Source organism: Mauremys mutica, chromosome 21 (assembly GCF_020497125.1).
Source record: "Mauremys mutica isolate MM-2020 ecotype Southern chromosome 21, ASM2049712v1, whole genome shotgun sequence".
In the NCBI taxonomy this organism is placed as follows: Eukaryota; Metazoa; Chordata; order Testudines; family Geoemydidae; genus Mauremys; species Mauremys mutica.
The window spans coordinates 12,580,560-12,604,951 of record NC_059092.1 but is presented as its reverse complement, the minus strand read 5'-3'; the positions used below and the strand labels follow the sequence as shown (position 1 = coordinate 12,604,951).

Here is a 24,392-nt window from a genome sequence, read left to right as displayed (position 1 = left end):
AAACAAACTTATTAAATCACACTTATTAAATCAAAGGGTGGTGGAGGAAGCGTGTGTGAAACCCGAAAATTAAGATTTCAAGTTTTGTCCTTTTAAAATATCTTGCCAATGTCCCCGGCAACTGGATTATATCTGTCTACAATACAGCTTTGAACAGGGTGTGGTTATTTTTCTGAAAACTAAGCAATCATTTTGCAAAATGTTTTTAATACTGAAGAGTGCCGTTAAACTACGTGAATCAGTAAGCCCCATCACTCTATTCCAGTAAACAGATTCACAAAAGCATTATGAATCTGGTGTAAAAAATGAAGTGAACTTCTGGCAGAGCAGAAGGGTCCTGAAATTCAAAAAAAAAAAAAAGTGCACCCTTATGATAAGATTCTTTAACCACTCCACTTTCTACAATTCCACAGAAGACAAATGAATGTCTTTATATTACAGCTACATTCCTTAACTCTTAAGAATAGCTTTCTAGAGAGAATGTACAGTTTCAATTAGTGCAATATGACTCAATAGAACTTTTCTTAAATGTTTTTTGTTTTTTTACAGTAAACAGACCTTTATACAGACCCACAAACTATTTTGTACTTCCTTATTTACATCAAACACAGTTGTACATATATACATGTTATCAAAATACGGAACTTCCCCCATAACATTTCAAACATCTTATTTAATAAACACTATAAAAAAATTGTTCTTTCATAAACTAAATAATTCCATACAGCACATACTCTAATTGCATTCATTTGTTTCCAGTGCACTGTGTTCTCCAATTACAGAATATACTTTCCACCAATCAATTTTTGTTCTTTCATTTTAATTTTGGAGAAAGAATACCCTTATCCCCTGGATTAGTACTTGTGATGGTGTTAGGGAAATTCGGTCTGGCAGTAAGTTGGATGGTTTCAGGAGTCCAGCTCCAATTCTTCTTGGTTTTCACTGAGTTTTAGCATAAGTTGTTGCTCATAATAAAGGCTCTTTGCATAGTTTATTTCTTGAGATAACTTTACTGCTAAAACTTCAGACTTCACATGGACCTGCACAAATAAAAGTTTATTATACATACAGCAGTGTTTAAAGTAGTGAGAAATTTTATTACCCCTGTGAAGATAAAAAAAAATCCACTTAAAGTAACTATCTGCAGTTATCAAATCGGTCATCTAACTGCAATGACCAGGCTGGTTACTTTAAGAGGTAGTCCTATCTAGTGTTAAACTAGAAACTGGGACTCCGTTTCTGTTGCCAGGTGAACCACTTACTCATCATTTTCCTTATCTCTAAAGTAGAGATGTCCTTACCTAGCTCAGTGTTGAAGTTGAGTGAATTAATGTTTGTAAAAGGGTTTGAGATACTCTGATCAACAGTATTTTAATTATTTACATGGAACTTGGCTCAAAGAGACAGCTAACTAGAGACATTAGGTATGCTATTTGCACTGGAGGGAGAGAGATGGGCCGTACAAGTACTTTGGGGCCAGTCATTTTACCCCTCCTATCTTTACTGTCTCTTTTCTATTTAGAATGTAAGTGCTTTGGGGCAGGGTCAATCTCTTACGGGGCACTGATCTCTGCTCACCTCTCTAGGTGCTACCGTAATACTTACATCAGTAAATGTACAAACTCTAGTTAGATTAGAACTGCGAGTTCTGCTATTTTTGATCTGTCTACATTACAAAGATTAATTTTTACTATACACATGGAATAAATATCATGAGATTGGAGAGAATATTTTGCTACTACAAGGTGAGGAAGAGCAGACACTGTAAAACAGCCTGATGGATATTCCATTAAACAAAGGAATTCTGGGTCAGGCTTCTGAATTGGTTTTTGTTTTTTTTTTTAAATTAGATTCCGCCCCTAGTAATATCATTCTGGGCAATGCCTCGCCTATCATTCTGATTGGATTTCTTGTCCTCAGGAAGCGGAACAGTCTCCATATCTGTCAGTGATACCTTCTCTTATTCAGGGAGCTGCTGGATTTGCCTTGATCTTAAAGAGCAAAACTACCACGATCACTTCTGCACCCAGGTATCCCTCACAGAAACAACATAAAAAAAAAAAAAGAGACGTCAGTGTCTACTTTCACTGACGGTTGAATGACGTTTCATAATTCCATGGCATAGAAGATGATATACCAATGATGACAAAGTATTTGACTATTGCAATATAGAAAGCAAAAAAACGTAATATGGACAGAAGAGTAAGTGTTGGGTCCTCACCATCGGTTTCTGTTGTGATGGGCCTGGTATTGCTACACCGCTACTTGTATTCCCAGCTTTCTTTGTCAGCTGTACATAGACCTTCCCGTGGTCCTTTGAAATGAGGCAGTGGTAGAGATGATCGTATTTGACTTCCAAGAAGATGGCCTCTCTGTCTACATAATCCCCACTCTTCAGGAAATAAACAGCTTTGGATGAAATAAGAACACAATAGCTGTCTGTGTTCTCCACGGCTATGAAACTGCAAAAACCAGAAAGATAAGTCAGTGTTGTTTTACCTCACTGAGCTGGGAGGGAGACTATTCTGTTCTTGTACTTGCTACTCCCTGGGTGACCTCTGAAAACCTACCAAGAAAATGAACCGCAGCAGAGATAGTGCTGTGACCTTAGGATTCAAATGTTTTTTATTAGTTCATCAAAAAGAAACATGCCCCAAAGGGTCACCCTGGCACAATAAGCGTAATATTAATATTAAAGTGCCTGTTTTGTAGTCTTTCTAGCTTTGGAGACGAGGGCTACAAAATAGGCAGAGTTACAGCATTAACTCTAGATCAAACAAAATATCAGGTATACGACAGTCTCACTCAAAAACCAAAGAAAGCAGAGTTAGAAGTGATAGGGAACAGAAGGATAAGAAAGCCAGGCAGTGAGACTGGGTGAGCACATAGCATTCCAAGTTTTATTGCCGTCACTTTGTCGGTTAGGGGTGTGATTTTTTTTATATTTATGTCAATAGGAAAGGAATCAGAGAAGAGACGAAAGGGTAGAGATGCAATCACCCCATGACATAGGTGGCTGGGAGCATTCTGTTAATAAATATCGTTCAATGTGGGGTTCGACTGAGTCAAACCACACAAGAAATTTCCCCAGCATAGAGAGGTGGTGGTTTGTTTGTTTAAAGCCAATTTTATTGCTGACAAATTCTTTAAATTGAAACTGTTTGTAAATCTACTCTGATGAAAGGTGTGTTGGAATGTATTAATGAAACCGCACGACTGTCTCTCATGATACATTACAAACTATAGTGCTTCACTTTCCTTTCTTCAAAAAAAACAAACAAAAAAACAAAAACAATGTTAACCTGCTGCCTGACCAGTAGCTAGAGAAGAGAAATTAGCTGTTTAACATTGGGGGTGAAAGGTTAAGCAGCAAGCAGGAGGGTTTCCCAGAGAGATTAGTTAGTCTGAGTGATGAATATGGGAGGGAGTATAGGGGGAATGAAGGAGATTTAGAGAATTATACTGTCTGGAAAGATCAATGTAAAAACAATGACAATTCAAAAGTGAAATATTTTATATATACACAACATTTTGAGTCACCAAACAAGCCTGAACACTAATGGGATATTTTACAAATTTAAATATGTATTGCGTTTCTCTATTCACACTATTAAATGAGAGTGCTAAACGGAATTTTTAGTGTTATTCCTGCACTGTCGGTAATTCACTAGTGTATGAAACATGCCTGCAGGAAGGAGATTCTACTCCCTTAGATCAATTATTAGGCAGTTTTAAACTTATTGTGCATAGCAACAATTAACATTCTCACTCCCTTATTTTTAAATCTCCCTCTTCCAAATGGTTACAGCTTGAGAGGCCTATTGCAATTTTTCAGAGATGATGTTGCTATTCAAATGAAACTGACAACTTTCTGTTACCTGTCCTATTCTCCTTACCAACTAAGTGTTCTCTGCAGGCACTGTTTCTGCAGATCCACACTGTGTGCGCCAACATGTGACAACCACAGCATAAGCCTGCTGATGTGATGTCTCAAAGATGAGCAGATAAGAACATAAGAACGGCCATACTAAAGGTCTATCCAGACCCGTATCCTGTCTGCCGACAGTGGCCAATGCCAGGTGCCCCAGAGGGAGTGAAACTAACAGGTAATGATCAAGTGATCTCTCTCCTGCCATCCATCTCCACCCTCTGACAAACAGAGGCTAGGAACACCATTCCTTACCCATCCTGGCTAGTAGCCATTAATGGACTTAACATCCACAATTTTATCTAGTTCTCTTTTAAATTCTGTTCTAGTCCTAGCCTTCACAACCTCCTCAGGCAAGGAGTTCCACAGGTTGACTGTGCGCTGTGTGAAGAACTTCTTCCTTTTATTTGTTTTAAACCTGCTGCCCGTTAATTTCATTTGGTGTCCCCTAGTTCTTATATTATGGGAACAAGTAAATAACTTCTCCTTATTCACTTTCTCCACACCATTCATGATTTTATATACCTCTATCCTATCCCCCCTTAGTCTTCTCTTTTCCAAGCTAAAAAGTCCTAGCCTCTTTAATCTCTCCTCATATGGGATCCATTCCAAACCCCTAATAATTTTCGTTGCCCTTCTCTGAACCTTTTCTAATGCCAGTACATCTTTTTTGAGACAAGGAGACCTCATCTGTATGCAGTATTCAAGATGTGGGCGTACCATGGATTTATATAAGGGCAATAAGATATTCCCTGTCTTATTCTCTATCCCTTTTTGAATGATTCCTAACATCCTGTTTGCTTTTCTGACTGCTGCTGCACACTGCGTGGACCTCTTCAGAGAACTATCCACGATGACTCAGAGCTCTTTCCTGATTAGTTGTAGCTAAATTATCTACCATCATATTGTATGTATAGTTGGAGTTATTTTTTCCAATGTGTGTTACTTTACATTTATCCACATTAAATTTCATTTGCCATTTTGTTGCCCAATCAATCACTTAGTTTTGTGAGATCTTTTTGAAGTTCTTCACAGTCTGCTTTGGTCTTAACTATCTTAAGCAGTTTACTATCGTCTGCAAACTTTGCTACCTCACTGTTTACCCCTTTCTCCAGATCATTTAGGAATAAGTTGAATAGGATTGGTCCTAGGACTGGCCACTGGGGAACACCACTAGTTACCCCTCTCCATTCTGAAAATTCACCATTTATTCCTACCCTTTGTTCCCTGTCTTTTAACCAGGTCTCAATTCATTGCAGGACAGTATCCAGCAAATAAGCACCTCTTGCCATTACTGGCAGCGGCAGGAAGATGCAGAGAAACTCACTGTCACATATTCTTGGAAGTTTTTCTTTTACAGATTGTTCAGTGTAAGGAGAGAAATACCAAAGGGGTTGTAGGGCACAGCCAGTGGAAGGAGTTCCTGAATTTCTGATAAATGTTATCGGTAGAACTGGGTGGAAATTTTTGTACGGAAAATGCCAATTCACTGGAATTGAAGCGTTCTGCAGGAACATGTCGATTTTGATGACATTCCAGTAGAAACCAGACAAGTTTCTCATGGAACCCCGCCTGCTACTCAGGTTTTGAAACCTGGTTGCTGGTACCTCAGCAGCCTGCTGGGGAACCAGAACTCCCAGTTCCTTGTCAACTTGGACTGACAAGGAGCTAAGAGCCTGGAAGTCCTTGGCACTCAAGCTTGCTGGCAGCCCGAGCTCCCAGGGCTTCCATGGTCCCTGGCTCTGGGATAGGCTGCTGGGCAAACTCTGGCTCCTTAGCTGCCACAGACAGCCAGGTGGCTGATTCCCAGCCTGGCTGCTCCCCCAGCAATGCCCTCCTGGTGTCCAAGGAGTCAGGCAGCTGTTCCGGAAAAAATTTTGAGAATTTTTTTTCCCCTACTATGAAGTGAAAAACATTTCAAAATTTCAAAATCTTTCATGGAACAGAAAATCCAGTTACTAATCAGCTTTAGTCATTGGCTGAGAAACTTTCATCAGCTCCACCATTTGAGAAGCATTTTGCACAATATACCAATCTATATCTGACTGAACCACTGGTTATCAAAGAAGATTTTAATACCAAAACATCCAGCAGGGTCAGTTAATCAGATTTCTCCTCGCCCCTCAATAAAATGGCTAGGGCTCCAAACACAAATACCACCACTATTGGTTTCTGACTGAAAGAATCATGCCAATAATCTTCAACAAATCCTTTCTATTACTAGCTTACTCCAGGAGGGTTCTTCTGTATTGCACACTCATGCCTTTGTGTCTCCTAGTCATGACAATTCATAGAGCCTCTTGTCATTGTAAACCCAGATGATATGATTAAGGAGAAGTGTCACCACACCTTGTCTTTAGGGTTTTTTTTTTTTTTTTTTTATGATTTAAAAGCTGTTAATGTTTCAAACACTAAGTGCATTAATCATCATATGTATCTATTCTACTCTTTAGACTACAGGCGTGCCATTTAGCAGATAGGTAAAGACCTTTGAAGTTAGTCTGATTAATAAAAGATTGTCACATTAAATCCATCTTGTTTTAGTTCTATGTAATATATACACAGGCCACTGTATTCCCAACACTCTTTGTCTGACAAACTTTTTTTTTTTTTAAATTCAACCAGCTCCCTTGTTCTAGTGCCTCTCAATTCAGTTATGAAATAAAATGAACAAACAATTAAGTTATATGTTGCTGTTCCCAATTATATGTTGCTTGTTTAACTTACAATTTCTAGTTAACAATCCCAATTTTCATTTATCTGCTATACTACTATACCAGTGGTGGGTGCCTGCGGATGGTCAATGTAAACAAACTGTCTCACGGTCCGCCAGCAGATTACGCTCGTGGGCCTATACTGTTCAACAGCAGTAGCTCTCACAGCCTTAGATGTTTAAATCTTTACCATATATCATTTTTAAGAAGACATCACAGCTAAGACAGTAGAGTTGTTACATAATTTTCTGAGGAGTGTGATGGGAATTTTAATTTTAAATTGATACTAGAGACTGGCAGAATACTAATTTCTCCTCACAACACACCACTGTGACAAATCAGGCACTGTGTTTTATACCCATTTTAGAGATAGGCAAACTGAGGCACTGTGAGGTGTTCTGGCTTCAGTCAGACATTTCCAAAATGTGGTTCATAGACCAATGGTGGTCCACACAGAATTTACTAGCCAAATGGTTCTGGTTTTCCTTGTTCCCAGCTGCTAAACTGCATTAAAAGAAGCTAATAAACACAAAAAATCATACTATTATTATTCTATGTAAGAAATTGCCACAGGGAAGTTATGAAATTTCAGATGGGAAAGGAGGTGGTCTGTGTAATCGCAAAGGCATGGGGAGATAATCATGAGACAACCTCTGTTAAAATGCGGCCCATCCAATGAGAAACTATTATATCATTGTTTCTACTATATAAAGAAAGCTACACAATTACACAGAATGCTAATACCATATTCTGACTGACATGGATTTACTTCATTTTTCTCTTGATCAATTAAAGTCACATTCCATAAATCAAATTATTTTAAAGAGGGAAAAAAATCCCACCAAATGGCAAGATTATTGTCTAAACTAAAGCAAACAGACAATAAAAGGAAATTATTTTTTCTTACTCTAGGTTACTGAATATTTAAGCCCCGATCTTCAGATGTGCTCAGCATAAGGCGCTCCCTTGAGTTCACTGATGTTCTCAGGCCCAGCACTTTAGAAAATCGGACGATTAATTTCTATGATGCTTTTTAGAACAGGCCAGATTTAATCTTTATAGACTTTTCTACAAGGTGTCAGGGATGTATTTTGAGGAACAGAGGTATGAAAACCCAGGGCAGTGATTTCCTAGTGAAGCACTGACATTTTAGCAAATTGGTAGTTAAACCTTACATTTCATTCTAAGTTTGAGTCACACATCATTACTCATTTTTCTTTTGCCAACAACATACATCCTCTCCTCTGTGCTTAAAGTTTCGACAGAAGAGCTGAACACTAAGACATTAGTTTTGTTTTTTTTCTATCTTCCTACATTTCTGTGATTTAAAAAAATCAAATTAATAAAAGAAAATGAAAAATTAAATGAAACATGATCCAGTAGAACAAAGTAGAAGCAACCAGATCTCTGGAGAATTTGTGGGGCTTTAAGTACATCAGGAAGTAATTACACAATATTTTCCAGAAGTGAAACAGTGAGCCTAACTGGAAAAAAATGTGGAAACATTTAGTTAGAACAGTAGAGCAAGGTATTATACCCCCCTCCTTTTATGGATTAAACTTCGAAGGAAAATATGCAAATAATCAGGTCTTTAAATCTGTTTTTAATTACAACACTAGAATAAAAGTCAGAGGCACAATTTTGTTCTGGTTTTCCATGACAAGAGATACCATTTTCTTGTTGAGTGATATTCCTGTTGGTGAAAGTCACAGTGAATGAACAATACAACAGCTGAAATTGTGTTAGACATTTTTGTTAATTTCACTAATGTACTTACTCATTTAGTAGCAAGTGCGGCCCCCCCCCAGTCCCCCTTACTCATCCAAGTCTTATTTGGAAAATCTAAATCTATCTCAATTTTCCCCCAGCAGAAGCCAGATTATGGCCCGACAGTGAAAAATCTGTCCACGCACTCCGTGTGTGTTTCAGAGCCACTGAAACAACAGAACTTCCCACGAGAGACAAAGTGATCACTAGTGCACAACCGACAAGAAAACCCTGGTGTGCGCACAGCTGCTGGAGAGCAGCTGTCAAATCTCTTAGACCACCAACTTGAATAGTAGTAGGGAGAATGCAAAAATGGAGAGGGCAGGGAAAGTCATGGTGCCACCAAATTAGATCCACTGAGGCACAAGGCTAGATGTCAGGTGATATAATTTCTCTGTAACCTCGCCTTCTTGGAAAATGTTACTGTTTTATTCTTTCCAAGCAAAATGAGAGTAATGAGACTGATAACATGCAGTTAAAGAAGACTGCTACATCATTTAGAAACCTAACTGCTCAGATTCCTTCTTTCGTAAATGTGGGGAGAGAGACTGACCATGTAATTCAGACTGGGCATCAAGAGACATGGGTTCTAATCTTGGCTCTGCAATAGCCTGTGAGACACACCTTGGACTAATTACTTAATATCTTATTGCCTCAATTTTTCTTATCTGTGAATCAGAGATGATGACAATGAGCTAACTTATAAGGGTTTTGTGAGGCTAAATCAAATTATATTTGTAAAACCTGTGAACACACTTGGAAGGGAGGGGATGATGGAAGTTCTCAAGCACCAAAAATATCCTCCAGTACATCAAAAACAAGAGAAAGAGATGACATGGATAAGAAAAGCTTTTAGTGGCTATCACAATCATTATCTTGCAACACAGCAGTTGCTGGGTTAATACTTACAACTCATCTTGGATGTTGTCTGTCAGCTTGAATAGCTGCTCCTGTCCTTCTGCCTGGCTTTCTGAATACCGGGGCAATAGTCCTTGAGGGCCTCTACAACAGCGTGGCTTCCTCACTCTCTCTGCCTGCGTCCTACATACAAAACACACATTAACTGATTTAATGCGACTTTTAAGTTTCCCTTGGAAACTTTACTCAATATAAGAAGTCATATTATAAGCAAGGTTTGGCATGAAAAAGCCATTAAGTTTTTAGATCTCTGTTGGTATCTGCTTCATAGAAATACAATAATATTTTATCTGGGGGTCTCGCAAGTTGACACAGATCTTTATGCTTCTTTTTTGCTATTTTCCATTGAAATCTGGTCTGAAATTGAAAAGAAAGCAGGTGAAATTGATGTGGAAAAGCACTGTGAAGCACAATGGCCTGCAAATTTTTAATAAAAAGATGTATTAATACATAAAGGTTTTTAACCCCTTTTTCCAGAAACAGGAATCCATAGGTGGTGTATCCAGACAGTTATTGTATTTGTTGGAGAAGGCTGCATGTTGATGGACAAGATGGCAATAGGCTGAAAAGTAACATACCCACAAGTACTCTGCACATGTTAATGCTCTACCCACTGGTATCTGCATCAGCACTATAGTGTATCTTTACTTTAAAAAAAATCCTGAATGCTTTTAAAACTTGGGACACTACCAACATGTGCAGAATTGTGCTGCAGGATACCCACCCCTGCCTCAGTCTTTGCCTCGTCCCAATCCCAGCACTTTGAGATTCCTGCCTGCTGTTGAGATCTCTCTTTCAAGTTAGTACTATTAATTTTTCAAGAGGGTACTTATAGCTGAATGCAATATTTTTGATTATTGAACCCTACTTCCCCTCTTAATGTTCTCTACAGACACTGCAGAATGAACTGCTGTTGTCCTTTTGATCTAACGAGGGGGAAAATCTCACATAACAATTAGTTTACTTCTTAAGCTGCTTGGCAACAGCACACAAGAGTCCTTGCCCTCTACGTTTTGCTTGTTGCAGATGTTTTCTCTGGAGTCTTGTTACTTCTTTAGTGCTTTTTCTTTTCATCAACCCTATCCCTATATACACATACACAAACACACTTTTCAACTCTGCTTTCCTCTGAGTTTTTGGCATCCCTGCCTACTAACTCTAATCATGGCAAACTATATTTTTACCGCCTCTACTCTTCTTGGCTACAGCTACTAGTAAAAGTCACCTTCTATATGTCCCTCATGTGCTGCCTTTAACTTGAGTCACGGATTTATTTGCCATAACTGTTTACTTATTGAGTCACTTATTGTGACTAAAGTCACTTTAAGCACTTTGACTATTGCTGTTTCCTGGGGCTTTATTTTCTTATAGCCTCTGTGGCGTGGTATCATGCAGCTGGCTCAGTGGAAGAAAGAAATGGAAACCTCCCTTTCCCAATCCCTTGGAAAGCAGAGAACAGGCTACTATCATAAATGCCATTGGCTCTTTTAGAAGGCTTTGTTTATATATTTTTACCTCTGATCTATTCATTTAAGTTTACACCTGAAATGCAGGAATAAGATAAATAAAGAGAGGATAGATGTCAGATTTGTAGGATGTACTATTCCAGGGGTCGGCAACCTTTCAGAAGTGGTGTGCCGAGTCTTCATTTATTCACTCTCATTTAAGGTTTCGCGTGCCAGTAATACATTTTAACATTTTTAGAAGGTCTCTTTCTATAAGTCTATAATAACATACAACAATAGCTTAGTTATGTAAGTAAATAAGGTTTTAAAAATGTTTAAGAAGCTTCATTTAAAATTAAATTAAAATGCAGAGCCCCCCGGACCAGTGGTCTGGACCCAGGCAGTGTGAGTGCCACTGAAAATCAGCTTGCGTGCCGCCTTCGGCACCCGTGCCATAGGTTGCCTACCCCTGTACTAATCTAACATCTGAATTAGTATACAAAATGGCAACCTGAAATGCCTCAAATGTGTAATGTAACCACAACCATCATTCTTAAAAATTTCCAGTGTTGCCTCTACAGCTAGCTGACATTTCCACAGTTTTGTTATTAGTAGCTGCCTAAAAACATTGCTATATCTATCTAATTTACCTAGGAACTGCTGAGCTGTATGTGGTTTAGAAACCTGTAGATAACTATTGCCCAGCAGTGGTCTTTCTTGCACTGGAGAAAAAAATAAAATATCTCCGCTTGTGCAGCTGTTGGAGGTGGTGCAGGGATGAATTACAAAGGTGTAAAGTAATAAAACAGCATTTCATAAGGGATAGACAGGTATTTAGAAGTAAAACTGGACAGCACTTTAATCCATTTATCAAAATTCTTGCATGCTCCTATTTCCAGGCAGCTGGAATATACTGTGAAGAAGGCTAGTTTGTAACCAAAGAACTTAAATAAATAAAAGGTTAAAGCAGAAATTACGACATATCCATCGTTTCTCAGAACATTTTACTGGTGAACCTTCCTTCTCTCCATGCACTACGTTCTCGACAGCTTTAAAGGCCCAACTCGTCCACCCTGCAGCCACACACTTACAGCAGTTTTCACAACTTTACAAAACAAAATGAATTGCTGAATATGAAAGAAGGGATTCAAGATTACAAAACAGGTACAAACTGGTTATTGTCTTCTTATTTTATCTGATTCCCAAGTTTGTGCAACCTCTCTCATCCTTCCAGGGACTTACAACTGCAAAAATTCAGATCAAAAAAAGAATCCACAGCCCTAAAAGAAGTAGTTAAGCCAACCTAAGCCAGACAGCACTAAGCAGACAGCACTAGGTTGAGAGAAGAATTCTTCCATTGCTGTCGTAAGGGCTTGGTCTACACTTGAAACGGTACAGCTGCATTGCTGTAGCACTTCAGTGTAGAGACACGACCAACACTGATGGGGGGAGTTCTCCTGTTAGCGAAGGTAATCTACCTCCCTAAGAGTTTGGTTGCTAGGTTGACAGGAGAATTCTTCCATCGCCTAGCACTGTCTATATTGGGGGGGGGGGGGTTGATCAGTGTAACTACACTGCTCAGCGGAGAGGATTTTTCACACCCTTGAGTGATGTAGCTAGGTCAACCTAACTTTTTAGTGTAGACCAGGCAGAAGTCTACACTGAACTGCTGCCATTGTGCTGCTGTAGCGTTTCTAGTGTAGACATACCCTCTACCAACAACATTTGATTTTTCAGCCTCTCCTGCCATGTTGCCACACAGCTTTTGATTTTGGCGAATGAAAAATCACTTGTCTAGATAAAAAAAACTAAGAAGCAGTATCACCAAGTGGACTGAGTAGGGACCTAGGAGACAACACCTAAGATTTAATCTTGGCTCTGCCACAAACTCACTGTGTGATCTTGGACCAAGCACACTGTAGACACTCTTCCATGTCTTAGGGACGTCTACACTACCTGCCAGATTGGCGGGCAGCGATCGATCTATCAGGGATCGATTTTTCACATGTAGTGTAGACGCGATAAATTGATCCCCGATCGCTCTCCCGTTGACTGCTGAACTCCAGCTCGATGAGAGGCAGAAGCAAAGTCGACGGGGGGAGCTGTGACGCGCTGCGAGGATACGAAGTAAGTAATTTAAATTCAATCTAAGATACAGCGACTTCAGCTACGCTATTCTCGTAGCTGAAGTTGCATATCTTAGATTGATTCCTCCCTGCCCCCCGTGTAGACCAGGCCTTAGTTTCCCCATCTGAGAACACGCGATACTTCTACCTGTACATACTTATCTTACATAACTTTCAGAGGGCTGATTGTAGAGCATTTTTAAGATGTAAATGCTATATAAGAGCTAATTATTCCAACCATCCCTCTGTTTGCCAGAAACTGGGAATTAATGACAGGGGATGGATCACTTGATGATTCCCTGTTCTGTTCATTTCCTCTGGGGCACCTGGCACTGGCCACTGTCGGAAGAGAGGACACTGGGCTAGATGGACCCTGGGTCTGATCCAGTAGGGCCGTTCTTATGTTCTTCTGAATTTGAAAAGTAGTATATGACAGAGTGACGACCTTTATTTCACCCTGAACCTATAGAAAAAACCTTTTTGCCAGTTTAAGTTCATATAGATCTCCACTAAAAATGATATTAATATGCACATTTCAATCAGAAATGGTCTGTGAGGATTTAGGGCTGCACGGCACAAGATATTTACTGCAGGTCTGACCACGTATTTATTTATATAAATTTACAGAAAACTAAGAGGAGTGAAATAAAATGTTTGAAGCAAACAGTAATTTTTCATCAATAGCATCTGTCTGAGTTGGAGTAGCCTGAGTATTAAATGATCATATTGAATTCACAACCTAAACTGCTTAAACAAAGATTTTAATTTACTGAAGAATTACTTAAAAAGCCTAGTATGAGAGGGTGGAGAATTTCAAAAGTGTCTCATATGTGGACAGTTAAGACAATGTAGAAGGAAGTGAAAGGGGAAGAACTGTCATCAAGTGGTTAGAACAGAAGTCTAGGAATCCTGGGTTCTATTCCCACCTCTGCTACTGACTCTGTGATCTTGGCCATGTCACTTAACTTCTGTCCCTCAGTTTTCCCATAGGTAGAACAGAAATAATAAAACTTCATAGGGGTATAGTTGGCTTAATTGTTAAGTACTTCTAGTTCTGTGGATGAAGTCTGTGAGAGAGATGTGCAAATCACTACCAATTTCTACAATTACAATGCAATACTAAATAAAATGTGTGTTTTTCTTAATGAAAATGCAAAATGTTTGAAGGCTATAGAACATACTTCCACAATAGGAAGCAGAGTCCCACCCTCACTATCTTTCCATCTTGCTGTTTGTCCCACCTCTCTGTCACACACACTCCGCAAAGAAAAAGCAGGGTGCCTGAATATCCCACATTTAAAAGAGCAGAACAACAGAGAAATTATTGTTTCTTGGCAGCCCTCACTGGCTCTTAAATCTTTCTGTAGCACCTAGAGACTGAAGCGACAAGTGATTCAGAAATGCTTATGTAGTGACAGATTTAAGGAGTGACTGGGCTTACTCTTAACAAAAGGTTTAAACTTAAGTTACAGGTCAATAATTAACTTTTCAATGAAAGACTGTTCCATTATGCATTCAGGAAAGTGAAATGAATAATGGATCATTAATCCACCTGCCCTGGAATGAGCAACAAAGTGTCCAATAATTTTCAATATAAAATATTCTTCCAGCAACACTCGATCGTGTCATTTTTACTCATATTTTGTCAACTCCTCTTCTGCAGCACAGCGTTTGGAGGCATCTGAAAGGTAGCATGTGAGAATGCTATGGGAAGTGGAAAGAATAGGGCCTTCTAATCATAACTATTCTGCAGAAATCAGGACATCAGAGAGTGCTGGCTTCCAATAGCTGGCCTAGGAGCAGGTCGGAGAAACAGAAGAAAACTGCTAGGCATTGCAATGTGTTTCTGAAAGACTCTTGGCAATTTATGAGTTAGTCTGGAAGAAATTAGGAGTACAGTGTGTCTACTAAGCTGATTTATTTACTGTTCCTCATTGCTTTTTTGGTGCTAAGATGTTCAACCTGGTGATAAAAGGTAATTCTCCTCTTGGTGATAAGAAGGTCAGCTGCCTTTTAATTAAGTGCCACTAATATTAACACCAATTGTGTTGACTGTCTTAGTCCATCAGCCCTGGGCAAACTAGTTTGCTTGGTCTGGACAGCTAAAAACATTCCTCACTACTTGAGTTGGGTTTTTTTTAAATCTACAATTTGTTCTGCTGTCTCAAGTTACGTTCCGTAAATAAAAAGCACCAATGATGAAATACAAAAAACTGAAAATCTATAGAGCAGAATGAACAGTGGTGTGCCCACATCTGTGTTACATTAAACATGCACTCAACAGATTTGCTGATTCTTTTTTAATAAGCACACAAAGGCAATACAAGAGAGAAATGCCCTTATGTCTACTAGTCACAGCAGGAAAGAGCGCTGCTCAATGGAGACACAAAGAGATTGTGAATGGTGTCAGAAGGTTGAGGCACACAGTACAGTGCTTCACTGTTCAGACAAAGCACGACACTTGAGATTCTTATTTCAATTTGTTCTACGCATGTTTAAAAACCGTAAGGCTTGTATTATTGTAGCTGTGTTAACTGGTTGTCTTCTGCTATACAATCTGCATTGTTTTTGTGAGTCAGCCAAAATGGCTTCACTTTTTAAAAAAGGGTTTAGTGAGCAAATAGATCAGTGACTGTAGCAAGGCACTCACATATCTCACTCCGGAGGGCTATTTAAGAACTTGGTGATAAACAGCATAGCTTGGTTTACAGCATATCTAATGGGTTGCACCTTTCCATTTCCTCATCACCCAATCAAGAGTTGTTATTCAAAGTATCATAGTAGTTGTAAGAAAATCAAATCCCAATCTCTTTCCATTGTAAGAAGGAAACAGAACACTGCATTGTAAATTGTGGTCTTGCTAAGAAACAAAAGCTCGTGAGATTTTCTAAAACTGTCTTCCTGGTAAGAAAGCCGCCACTCTTGTCACGTATTGTCCCATTTAAAAGCAGTTAAACACATTTTTAAATCAACAGATCATAAGCTTTTCCTTGGTATACAGAAATATCTTGATCTGTTCAATAGTTTGTTTGTTTTAAAGGATTTCAGTGAACAACCCAGGAACTAAGTTTATTTGCAGGATTTAAAGAGATCCAAAAAATGTTCTCAGATTACTAGTTTCACTGATCTTAACATTTGTGACTTAGTGTCTGCAATGACACAAATTCTGCATATTTAAGCACCGTGTACAGTACTTAAGATGCTATTGCATCAAGTCCTTTGCAAGAAGACAAATCTTCTTTTCAAGACAACAGTTCCTCTTGGAGGACATATCAGTTTTGCACATTTCCAGAGGACTTCACTGCAATTCTCAAATGAATGCATTAAAATCGTTAAGGTGAAAATCAGTTAGCTCAACAGATAAATGGATAAACCAATATGGTTGCTTACAAAGACTATATGTTTCAGAGTAGCAGCCGTGTGAAGATTAAATTCGCTAGGATTGTTTCTGTTTTGGGAGGTTGCCTCCACCAATTTATATCGGAAAGGGATAAGATAAGAGGCAGATTATCTTGTTTTCAATCTTACCAGTCAGATTTCCAGACACACTTTCTCTTTCTCTTCATCATAAAGCGGCTTGAAGCTCAGATACCTCTGTGCTGGGCTCTACTTGTGCCTTACCTGCCAGGCCCTTGATGGAATTGTGCACGCAATAGTACGTAATGCAGCTTGGAGCCCTCCAAATCCCAAACATGATCTGAGACACTCTAGGACTTGGAACATGCTGCTGTATGCAGAATTTGATCCACAGTCAGAAGAGGATGGCACACCACCAAACCCAGCACATAGGGGCAGTTAGCCATAAACTCATCTAGATAAATTGCTCTCCAAGTTACAGAAAGTTAGGAATGGACATACCACTAAACCTATTCAGCCCTACCCATCCTCCCTATTACCAAACCCTTCCCCTCAACACCTAGAACAAGACCCTGGCTCCCTTCCATCTGACAAACAGTCCTACATAAATCAGAGACAAACACCGAAAAACACATCTCTTTGAAGCCATCAAGTTCTTCAACGCTCCCACCAGTAATAAATTTCCTCAGCCAGATCTATTCCTTGCTGCCAAAACACAACTGCAAGCAACTGTCACCAATGTCAGTGTTAAGAAAGGTGTTTCAGGTTTCCAATTTAACAGCCTAGTCACCGTACCCTATTAAAACAGTAACTTACTGGTGCTGGTAGAGTTAAAGCCCTGTCAATGTTTCCATTGTAAATCCTGTTTTCCACATTTGTATAAAATTCATCTGTAAGAAGTCTGCTCCAGGCTGTAACTTGGCATGAAAAGTTTCAGCCTGGGAACAATTCTTTTTTCCCTTTAAATAATTATGAAACAACATCAGTTTAAACAAAGGAAATTTGGCAGGTAATCTGTCCATGAAACAATTCAATCACTGCTGGTATTTTGAAGAAAGAGAACACTAAATTTGTTGATCTACTTAACTGTGGAAAGAGTTTGGTTCACGTAACATATTAAGTACTTTTTCTAAAGATGTTTTACTGTGTTTAAAAAACAGAGGAGGCAGAATCTCTGAGGATAAGAGGAGGAAGACTATTGCAACTTTTCTCTTAAAATATGCAGTGATTAGAGGCACACTACACAGTGGTCTGAGCACCAGGGTTGGCTTTACGCCAATTCCCCCGAATTGGGCCCCGCTCCGGGGGTCTTCGATGGCATTTCGGCAGCGGGGGGTCTGCTCCGGGGATCTTTGGCAGCATTTTGGCGGCGAGGGGTCCTTCGGTGCCGCAGAAGACACGGAGCGGACCCCCCTGCCGCCGAAGTGCTGCCGAAGCCCTGGATCTCCGCCGAGTATTCCAATCGGGCCCGGCCCTGCTGAGCACCAGACTGAAAGCTGTGATGCTAACGCCATCAGTAGCCTTGGGCAAGTCACTTTACCGCCATGTCTCTTATTTTCACGATACATAAAATGGGGATAATTTCTTACTTACATCACAGATGGGTGTTGGATGAATGAAGTGTATAAAACACCCTGAAAAGTGCTGAACTGATGGAGGCTAGAATTGTTTGGCTGCTAAAAAAAAAAAACTTATATAGGCAGTAACAACTTGTTAAAATGTTCGTCAGGGCTTAATTCAGATGTGAGGTGATGAGAAGTTGGACAAGAGTTTTAGCTGTGTGGATGGATAAGAAAAGCTGTATTTTAGGGCACATCTAAATGACAAGTTAGCGCATGGCAAGCTGGGGTGTAAATCTACTGTGCTCCAACATGCCACACACACACGGCTGCTGTGCACCCAAAGTTCCCTAGTGTGCGCTGACCTACTGCAGTTTGAAACAGCAGTACGCAAAGTGCACTAGGAATCTTTTGCTGTGCAGCAATAGGGTCTACATGGGCTGGCAGCGTGCAGCACGCTGGAGTGCTGTAGATTGACACTCGCGCGCACACACACACACACACAGCTTGCTGTGCACTAACTTATCATCTAGACAAGAACTGGCAACATTTAGACGTAGCCTGGATGTGCGGGCCTAGAGAGACGTTCCAGCTAAAGGTAACACCCAGGTTACAGGTCGGAGTGACAGGCAGGATGGTGGTGTTACCCACAGTGAATAAGAAAGGAGGTATTGCGGAGGGCTTGGGCTTGATTAGGAGCACTGAATTTGTGTCTGTGAATGAGATTACTCAGAAACGAGGGACGGAGGGAGAAGAGAAAGGGACCAAGGACAAAGCCCTGTGGCACCCTCCCAGAAAGTTTGAAAAGGATTCCCTGAAGGACATACTGAAGAAGGGATTAGAGAGGTAGGAAAAGAACCAGGAGAGGGCAGAGTCATGGAAGCCAAGGAAGAGCATGGTTGATGGTATCGCAGACGGCTGACTGGTTAATGAGATTGAAGATGGTATACAGGTTCTGAGCTTTTAGCTAGTAAAAGGTCATTAAAGACCTTTGCAAGCGAGGTTCCAGTGAAGTGCAATAGGTGCATGTTGGACTGGAGGGGGTCTGGAGAAGAGAAACTCAGAGAGAGAGAGAAAGAATCAATATCTTGTCAACTGTGGCCAATTTCACGCAGGCCTACTCTACTTTAACGCTCCTGGCTGGATGCGACTGTTCTGATGAAGTTTGTGTTAAATGTTTAAAGGTCGGTTACAGCTGCCTCCTGTCCAATTTTGGCATCAGCAGGTGCAAACCTCAAACAAGGAGGACGGAAGATGATTATATGAACTCCTGCAAACAAACTGATGAGTTGTCACAGCTCTACAATGTAACTCATTCACCAGTTCAGGGTCACAGATGCCTTCAAAGTGTGTTACAAATGCACATAAAATCCAATGTTGGATTTGGCATTAGAATATGTGAGTGAACTGAAAAAACGTGTAAAATCACATGCAGTCAGACAGCTCTCTACTGACTACACAGTGAAGGAGATTCATGTGTGTTGTTTATTCCAGCAAATGCATGGAATGCATTGCACTTGTGAAATGTGCTCCCAATGTGCTAGTTTAAGGCAAAAACATGCCAGGTAAACAGCACCTAGGACTAAAACCTCCCACTTACTGTCAAATCACTTCTCCTCTGGGGACTCTACTAGCTCAGATGAGGAAGACCTTTATCTGATTCAATATGTCCTGGGGAAGCACCTGTTTATTATGGAGGCTGCTCTTGCCAGCTCCTCAAAGATGTTGCCATTCCACCACTTATTTTTTATGTGAGATCAGATCAGAAACGAGCCCTGTGTGTTTTAATACAGGGACCAGGTAAAACCTCCTGACTTTGATCATCAAAATAGACTGAATAAGGGTCAGGTGAATGCGCTTAAATTTTGCCTTTATAAATTTAAGGCAGAGCCTGAGGGCCAAATTTTCAAAATAGGAAAGCAACAGGTCTGCCCACTGGAATGGAGGTACCTGTGGCACCCACACCAGAACTGATATTTGTACAGTCGAACTAAAACTTGCATTTGCAAATTGGATAACTGTGTGCCTAACCGCCTGGATGCAGTTGCAATTACCTAATTCATACACTATTCATGTACGTGCATACACACCCTGTTTGAATATTTAGTTCCATCGTATTAGTATAATAATGTCATTTTAAACCGATCTGAAATTTTAAAAAATGTAATAAATGGAAAATATACTATAGCCTTTATTAGCTTCCAGTTTCAGCCTGGATAGCTGATGTCACAGTAGTTGTTTCATTAGGATATTTTTTAAGATGCTGAAAAACTCTTTCACTCACCCCCATTTAAAAAAAGTCAGATAGACTTTGACAATTACCTCGTTCAAATACATCACTGATTTCTGCTGCCCGAGAAAAATACTCCTCTCCCACCTTTGACTGCAAAGAGTTGCAGTCTCACTCTTAAATGTTGTTTAAAGCAAATCACACATAGCCCTAATTCTTAATAGGATGAGTCACTAATGTCAGATAACTCATTGCTATCTTGTATGCAAGTATAAGGCTTTACCTTTAACTCCAAACATTCAAAAAAGGATTAAAACTTATTTGAATAAAATGTGCTGCAGCTGCCTTAGCTAAGATAAATATCACAAGGCCTGTGCTTCAGGGCACAAGCTGATAACCTGAAGCCAGAGAAATCCCACTCCATAGCATAGTATTGCACAATTAGGTACAATGTGGGAATACTGCACCTTACTCCTGAAGCTTCTAGAATTGACTGCTTCAGAGGTGGGATGCAGGACTAGATGGAGAATTAGTCTTCTGTAGTATGACAATTGTTACCGTGCTCCTCATTAAAAAGTTAGCATATACCAAGAATTGCCACTTTGTAATGACAGCTACCCTGTGATCACTCAATGACATTAAATAAGAAAACGATTTTGTTGTACAGCTTCATACTTTGGGCAAGCAGAACCTGTTGAGAAAGTAAGCTAACCACCAGGCATAGAACCAGAACACAGGGCTAAATACTAAATTGTATAGAACTAAAAGGCCATACAAAATGGATTTCCTCGATAAAGCTGTAACGGTATTTTTCTCCAGACCCTGGTGTACATATTTTTAAATCTGCTACAGATGATACAGCAATGAGTGCTATACAAAACTCTAAGATACACAAACAGAAAAGGGCAAAGATGTTAAATAGGTTGATTGGGACTTTTAAAATTTACAGTTGCAAGGAACACTTTAAATCAACTGGCAGAACATGCAATACAGTAAGGGGCCTTCTACGTGTTAACAGCAGTATCAGGTGGAAAAATTACCTATAAAATATACCAACACTTATACTAGACGAGGTTAGATCAGGGTAAGAAATAGCTCTGTCTGTACAAAATAGCCTGCATGGCAACCTAGAAAACAGGAAATATCTCTAAACAAAAACTCTCAAAGTTACTTTGGATGAAGAATGACTGAAAAAGGAGAGTAGGTTGGGAATTTTTTGAAGGATCAGTTTTACATATATTTTTTCAAATCACTTTATAAATCTGCTGCGTATTAGAGATCAGACACCTTTTTTTTAAAAAAAGAAAAAATTGAGGGTTTACATTTTTAATAGCAATATGACTACTTTGAATGGCAGCAGTATATATTACAAGCAGTGTGAGAGGGTTAAATAGGACAGCCTCAACTCTTTATAAACTTTTGCCCTCTGGATATGTACTCATTGGCTGCCGTACAAGACTTGAGCTGTATTACACGCCTTAACGATATGGTTCAACTGTCGGTCAGGCTCGGGGCCTGGCAATGGGCCAGACCGCAATCAATGGGACACAAAACTCCCCCTTTCAGATCATCACGAAGGCTCATATTATCTCCTTTTTGTCGTGCTGGTTAAATTTATGGAGCAGAACCCCAAAGCCGCATTCCTTGGCTTGGGCCGGCCCACGCGGGCCTCCCTTTGTTTGGTACTGTAAGCAAGGCGTGCTTTGGAGGATTGCAGGGTTGTTAGTTCAGGCACTGACTGTTTGCTCATGACTGAAATGAAAAGAGTTCAATGGAAGGGCAAAAGGACAGCACAAGTGTAAAACCCTATCCCAGCAGGCTCTGGGATCCCATATACAGACTCTGGACTAGTATTGAGCATAAAAACGTGCTGTTAATGACAAAAGGAAAAAAAATCTCATTCTAGTAACTGCTAAACAGACTAACCAGTAAGTTAGCACACTATCTTGCCAAACTGTCACTTAACTTTAACCAAAGCTATATCACTGCACACAAATGAATTTGAATAATTCAGCATAATGTACTAATTAGCATGAAAATGATCTTTGAAGCATGGCTCTCATTTCTTTTTTTAAGCATGAACATGAAACCTATGAAGTGCAAATATTGTCACCTGGCTAACACCACATGTAATAGTTTTTAAATGGCCAGTTTTAAAGCTATGGAAGAGCTCCAGAGAACCTGATGTGATGATCTTTATGCCTATCTCTGCAGAGATAATACTATTTCACATGCCTGGCAAATAGAGGGCACCTACTCTCTTTATTCATTTGAAATAATAAAATAAATATGAAATTGCCACATGGCACAGGGGAGTTACTTGGGAATTTTTTCCTAATGTGGGGAACTCGGGCTCTGTTCAGTTGCATTTACTCCATTTATCTTAATTTCATGATCAATACAAAAAACTAAGAGTTTTATCAAGAGTTAAACTTGAAAGATTGTTTTAGAGGACTCCAGCTAACACCTCAAAACCAATAATACATCTTCTTTAAAAAAAACCTAACCCATAAACTGCCCCAAGCTGGTACAATATCTGCAAATGAACAGTTTAAAGGATCCAACAAGGTCTCCACTGCCATAAAATCCTTTGTTATTTATATTATGTTAGAATGCCAAGTTTCCAAGCAAGATCTGTGTCCCTTTGTGCTAGGGGCTGTACATACATTGGCAGAGACGGTTCCCGGTCTGCATGTTCCCTAACCCCATCCCTGTCCTCTTTCTGCTCCGTAGTGCTGTGCACCTCCTTCCATGCTCCCCCAGGTACACTCCACTTCTGATTCCCTGCGCACACACCCATTACACGCCACACACTAGTTCCCTGGACCTGCTCTATGTCCATGCTCCCATACATGTGCCCTGGCACCTCTTTCATTCCCCTCCATACCCTGCCATTGTCTTGCTCACCTGACATGTGCTTCCTCCTCTTACCACCTCATTCGGAGACCAGGGAGCATTGCTGCATGCCATCCTTCCACATACTCCAGTCCTGCACTTCCCAAACTCCATGTCCCTTCCCGGTCCTATTCCCCTCTCCATGTATCATATTGGACTCTTGCTCATCACATTTCCCTTGGGTTCTTAGCCCTCAATCTCTGGCCCAGGCCAGGAGCTGCTGCAGCAAAGCCTGGAGTTGGATGATGGTCAGTTTGTATTATGAAAGTCCATGTACACCTATTGTAGTATTGGCTTAAACACTGCTCTTTATACACAAACACAACTCTGCCTTCCTTCTCTTCACCCCCAAAGAAAAACAAAGTGAAGACACACCTCCTTTCAGCAAGTCCAATTAAACACACACACACACACACACACACACACACGGAAATTCTGGGCCAAGACATTTTGGAGATATGTGCAGCTACAGAAATACCAGGAAAACTTTCAAATCAACATAACATTAAAACCTTTTCTGATTTTTGCAAACCTTACCAGAGAAATCTCTGCCCAGTGCTTAAAGTCAATTTTAAAATACCCTTTTATATATTTTCAAGCTTCATGTTGAAAATAGCAGAGCTAAAACAACAGCAAAACACTATAAAATAAAATCAGGTTATACAAAACATATGCCACTCAGTTCTATGGACAGTGTATCTAAATCGATAGCTATAATCTTTCTACGTACACTGAACATGAAGGCTAAAAAGTAAACATAAGGGCTTACTATACTGATTACAAGAGGATAATGGGGCTTGGCTTTGCTGTATGCTAAATATTTCCAGAGCTCCAACAGATTTATAGTGGTCTTCTGGTCACTGAGCAGGGGAGAACAAAAAAGAAAGGAAAAGCGTGCCTGGATACTCTCAGATGCTTTTTCAAGTAAAAGCTTTATTATTGCTGGAGTTAAAAGCTGATAAGGGACATGAGGTGGAGGGTATGTAGAAGCCTCTAAGATGCTCACAACTAACCTCAAGCAAAATAATTCACGTGGAAGTAAATGGAAAAGAAAAGTGGAAGCTGTAGCTCCAAATACTCACACAGAAGCAAAAATGTAAAAGAAAGAAAAACAGAAGGACTAAAAACTATTAGACATCTGACTATCCCTTTTTATGGCTTATGGAGACACTTACAGTTCAAAGTGGCTTGTGTCCCCCCCACATACTTTACCTATCTCTATCAGAGTCTATAATCTACATAGTTAAGTTATATGCAATAAATCTGAAAGCTACTCGCATATTTTCTACAATTTTTTTAAACATTTATTGGTACAAGATTAGTAAAGCTAACTTCAAGAAGTTACCCTAGACATACTGTACCAGACTTGAACCCCTTGGCACAGAAAGACGATATTTCTGGATATTACGTCATAAAGCCACTGCATTGGCAAGTGGTTGATTGCCTTTATGCT

At 39.8% G+C, this 24,392-nt stretch overlaps 1 protein-coding gene across 1 annotated transcript in view; it reads right to left on the bottom strand.

The window, feature by feature from the left end:
- Positions 1 to 337: 337 nt before the first annotated feature.
- Positions 338 to 24,392, bottom strand: part of VPS13D (vacuolar protein sorting 13 homolog D) — a 185,819-nt gene continuing 161,764 nt past the window's right edge. Inside the window, exons 68-70 of the mRNA XM_044995998.1 lie at positions 9,319 to 9,450; positions 2,222 to 2,462; positions 338 to 1,040 (exon numbers count right to left, since the gene is read on the bottom strand). Of these exons, the coding sequence (XP_044851933.1) occupies positions 909 to 1,040; positions 2,222 to 2,462; positions 9,319 to 9,450 (505 nt within the window). The 3' untranslated portion in view covers positions 338 to 908. The remainder of the gene's footprint in view (positions 1,041 to 2,221; positions 2,463 to 9,318; positions 9,451 to 24,392) is intronic.